Source organism: Penaeus japonicus, unplaced genomic scaffold, assembly GCF_977035675.1.
Source record: "Penaeus japonicus unplaced genomic scaffold, GWHDUDI00000001_assembly GWHDUDI00000028, whole genome shotgun sequence".
Lineage (NCBI taxonomy): Eukaryota > Metazoa > Arthropoda > Malacostraca > Decapoda > Penaeidae > Penaeus > Penaeus japonicus.
The window spans coordinates 21,784,374-21,789,053 of NW_028234430.1; the positions used below are offsets into that span (position 1 = coordinate 21,784,374).

General features: G+C 34.0%; 1 protein-coding gene across 1 annotated transcript in view; it reads left to right on the forward strand.

The window, feature by feature from the left end:
* The window catches only part of LOC122261470 (uncharacterized), a 3,727-nt gene extending 1,268 nt beyond the window's left edge, over positions 1-2,459 (forward strand). The window contains exons 2-6 of the mRNA XM_086553502.1: positions 1-389; positions 516-827; positions 971-1,168; positions 1,289-1,360; positions 1,533-2,459. The exon at positions 1-389 is cut by the window's left edge and continues 895 nt beyond it. Coding sequence (XP_086409628.1) covers positions 1-389; positions 516-827; positions 971-1,168; positions 1,289-1,360; positions 1,533-2,279 — 1,718 coding nt within the window. The 3' untranslated portion in view covers positions 2,280-2,459. The remainder of the gene's footprint in view (positions 390-515; positions 828-970; positions 1,169-1,288; positions 1,361-1,532) is intronic.
* Positions 2,460-4,680: the final 2,221 nt, after the last annotated feature.

Below are 4,680 nucleotides of genomic sequence, written 5' to 3' on the forward strand. Positions count from 1 at the left end.
AGAAATCCTCTCAACTTGATCAAGAACAGATTGCATTATCTGCAACAGCTGATAATGAGAAACTTCGAAATCCTTCGTCAATAACAGTACTTTCTCAGGAAACAGAAAAGGCCGAATATTTAAATGATGGCAAATGTTCAATTTGTGGAAAATTTAATTGTCCATTAGATCCTAAGAGGTCTTCGAAAATGTCCCCAGTTTTCGTGGCCAAAACATCCCGTGTTGTAAAAGTGAAGACTCCAAAGATATCAAAGGTATTCCAATATGTTGCCAAGAAACCGAGGAAAATGCAGACGCCACTCAAACGTTGCATTAATACCCGAAGTTTAACAAATGGATTGATTAGACGCATCGCTAACCACTCTCCACTTCACATCTTTAAGTTAAAGGTAATGTAAACATTCGGTAAACATAAGTCTAAATGATCTATTAAGTAGTTAATAATGCCCTTTCTTTTATGATTACTTCTCTTCATAATATTTGTGAAAGTTCAAAAAATAATCATTATTTTATAGGCTCAACTGTTCAAAGCAGTGGAAAATGGAGACTTGGTAGGAGTGCAGGAATTGATTCAAGACACAGGATCGGCTGTGAGGAGAGACAAGACCAGATGCACACTCCTTCATGCAGCAGCGTCTCACAACCAACCGGACGTGGTGATGTTTCTTCAGAAACTAATTAGTCCCAGTGTTACCAACAAGGATGGACAGACTCCAGCTCATGTGGCCGCTGAAAAGGGTCACGTGCAAGTGCTGAAACTTTTAGTGAGCGACTCAGACTTTGATCCCGACAAACAAGATAATCGCCACAACACAGTAAAATCCCTCGTGAGTATGATATATAGAATTTATTTATCAACATCATAGTCTAATATACTTGTTGATGTATACATATTTAAATATAACAAATTCTGAAAGAATATTTTCATTATGAGGTGTTGTTTCTCTAAGACCGTCTCTTGAACTTTCAGCTTGGTTGCCATTTGTTCAAGGCAGTGCTGGACGGAAACCAAAAACAAATAGAAAGACTTCTGGAACTTGGTGCAGACCCTGACAGTCACGATGGAAACCTTGTGAATGGGCTGTTGGCACGAGAGCTGGGAGTCACAACACCTCGCCGCTTGGCAAATGCCCTGAACATGGATTCGGTTGTGGCAATGTTCGATAAGGTATTTTTTCATCACACATAGAGTACTTAACTCGAATTATAATATCATTCAAATTTTCTGAAAATGATCTGCTCTATTATGGGAAAAGAAAAAAAAACTCATTTTCATACCATATTGCAGAAGAGAGGAAATGACAAGGAAACTGATCTGAAAAGTTCGACGTCAGCTGATTTGAACACAACTGAGTTTAAAGTAAGTAAAGTAACCACAACTTGGGACATGAAATCTAGTTTAAAAATTTTATTATTGTTATTTATACACCATAGTAAATATTCTTGCAGGAAGACAAAATAACTGATTTGTATTACTTCACTTAATACTTGTGATACTTCATATATCTAATTTCAAATACTTTCAATTCTAGGTCCCAACACGACAGTTTAATGTGACACATGCAACGACAGTTCAAGGAGGTGCAGATGTGTATAAGATAGACAAAGAGGCTCGAGGCTTTGTTGGCATCTTTAACTTCAGTTCTTTTAAGAAGAGATCCGACCTGAACCTTCAGCAACTGGACTACGATGCTCGCATTATGGCAAATGTGTTTGATGACATGGGATACAGGTGTGAGACACACTCGTCACTCACGGCTCAGCAAACTAAGGAAGCCTTTAAGAGCATTAGGGATGGAGAAGTACTAAAGGATGTAGGATGTGCTGTATTTGCCATATCTGGCTATGGTACAAATGGCAAGGTTCTTACGTCTGACATGAAGTGCGTAGATATTGACTACATTTTGAATTTCTTCAAAGACTCCGAATGTCCTCAGCTAAAAAACAAACCCAAACTTTTTATCTTCAACTTGTACAACATGAACCAAGTCGACATGACCTTAGCAAGTGAAACTCCGAAAAAGATGAGGTTGTCTGAACCCCTCAGCAACATGGCATGTGTATATTCCAACAGCATAGGCTTCAATTGTATACCAAATGGGAGAGGAACCTCGTTCAACTGGGCTTTGTGTCGCACTTTGGCAGACCATGCTGGTGACAAGGAGCTTGGCGATCTGTACAGAGAGTTCCTGAAGGAGTACAGCAAGAGCTCTCCTTCGTTCTCACCCGAGCTGAGGTACTTCGGCTTCACAAAGAAGTTCTTCTTTAATCCACAATAACTGTAATGTGAGATCCTATTTTCAATATGAAAATCAGCTAGTGATTGTGTATTTCTTAGATAATTAAGTATATATGTTAATGTATTGATATGTGATGTAAAGTTATGATATACGCGATGTATCTAGTCATTCATTTCTCAAAAGGCTGTACAAAGATGCTTTCATGTAAAAATATTTATTCTGCGCATTTGGCATTTTGATTTCCTGTTTTTGCTTTTTATAAAGAGCTCATCATGCCCTCTATTCTGAACAAAGATGGTGGTTAAAACGTTAATGGCGAATATTATATGTGTATGTATATGTATATACATATATAGAGAGAGATAAATAAATATATGTATATATATAATATATAATTGTGTATATATATACATATATATATATATATTATATATGTTATACATATATATATATTATATATAATATATATCTATCTGTATATACATAGATATATATATATATATTATATATGCTACACATATATATATATATATATATATATATATATATATATATATATATATATATACATTATATATATATATAAATATATATGATATAATTTGTATATATGTATGTATATATATATATATATATATATATATATAATATATATATATTATATATATATATATATATATATAACATTATATATATATATATATATATATATATATATATATAACTATATATAATATATATATATATATATATATATATTATTATATTATATATATATATATACCTATACAATTACACCATCAAATAACTAGATACGAGTGGGATTTTTTTTTACCAAATTTTAGGAGTATTGTAAAAAAAATACTCATTTTTCAGCCTGCCTATATCCGTACAAGCATCCAGGATGCTTATATTCTTTAGCAGTCCACTATATTTAGGCTATGAATACAGAGTCTCTCTCTCTTTCTCTCTCTCTCTCTCTCTCTCTCTCTATATATATATATATATATATATATATATATATATATATATATATATATATATATGTGTGTGTGTGTGTGTGTGTGTGTGTGTGTGTGTGTGTGTGTGTGTGTGTGTGTGTGTGTGTGTGTGTGTGTGTGTGTGTGTGTGTGTGTGTGTGTTATTCAACTTCGGTGCTATGAAACACAAAAATCAGCTTTTTAACTATACTTGTTTTTCTTACAAAGTTAAGGTTGCTTCTTGTCTACAAACGAGTATCGTGATTTCCACTCTCGCCACTACAGCTGTCTAGTTCCTCGCACGGAATTCAGGAATATTCCTTTCAGCTCTTTTCACGTCATATGGAGCATTGCTCTATTAATTCGACCTCACAAACTAACAGTTTAAGCTAAATTTGAAATAGTTCTCTTATACTCTTTTCCCGCCTCAATGTGACGCCACCAAGAGCCTTTGCCTATCCCGGCCATGCTGACACCCTGCGTCCATCTACCATGAAAATATTGAAAACCCATTACAGTGGTGTATAATTGGTCACTTCCAATTACGATTCCCTTAATTACTACAATTTTTATGTCTTATCGACGACACGACTCATGCTAACTTATCATCAAAACAGGCAAACTCACCAATAGAATCATTGAAAAAGATCGTACAAATAACGGTACACAACAATGAATATGCATCTCAGTCGAACAGTGACGACACGTGAAAGACATACATGACATTACATCACAGTCATGTCGTTTTCGCCTTTCAGAAAGGGAGGGAAGGGCTGCACGGGGTCACACCCAAAGGGGCTTTTTTTGCGTGATTGTCCATGAAGGTTATGCCACTCCAATACTGTGAGAGATTGTGACAGATCAGGAGGACTCTCGCTAACAGGAATGGTGGTAAACTTTTTAAGCCTAATGTGTATTTTACAATTTTCCATTCTCTTTTGGCTACGTAAATTATATGTTTTTTCAATCAAGCTTCCCTTGGTAAAAGAAGAGGTGTTTCACTTTTTAATTATTATCATTAGCATATAGTGATAGCATATAGCATATATACACCTGTTTGACTGTAAAATTATTGAATGAAAAATAGGAATAATTTCGTTACTATAGACAATTATGAAAATAAAGAAGTAAATGAAACAAATAGAAAATAATTTAAAAGGTTCACAAATTCAGAGATTTTTCAATCATGTGATTTTCGACCGCGTTGCAGTAGTAATTGATTGGTTGAAATTGAAGATATTTACAAAAAAACGAATAGAAGTATAATGGAAGTATAATGATAGTGGAAACAATTGTAGACAGTTATTGCGTGTACAGTTTTGCATATCCAGGAATCATTGTGTTTAGAAAGCCAATTTAGAATGCATATGATTCCATAATTTTTTATTTTCGGCATGAATAAGTGTGTGGATAGTAATGAAAATAAACATTTTAAAATCCGCCTCCACAAATACATATCC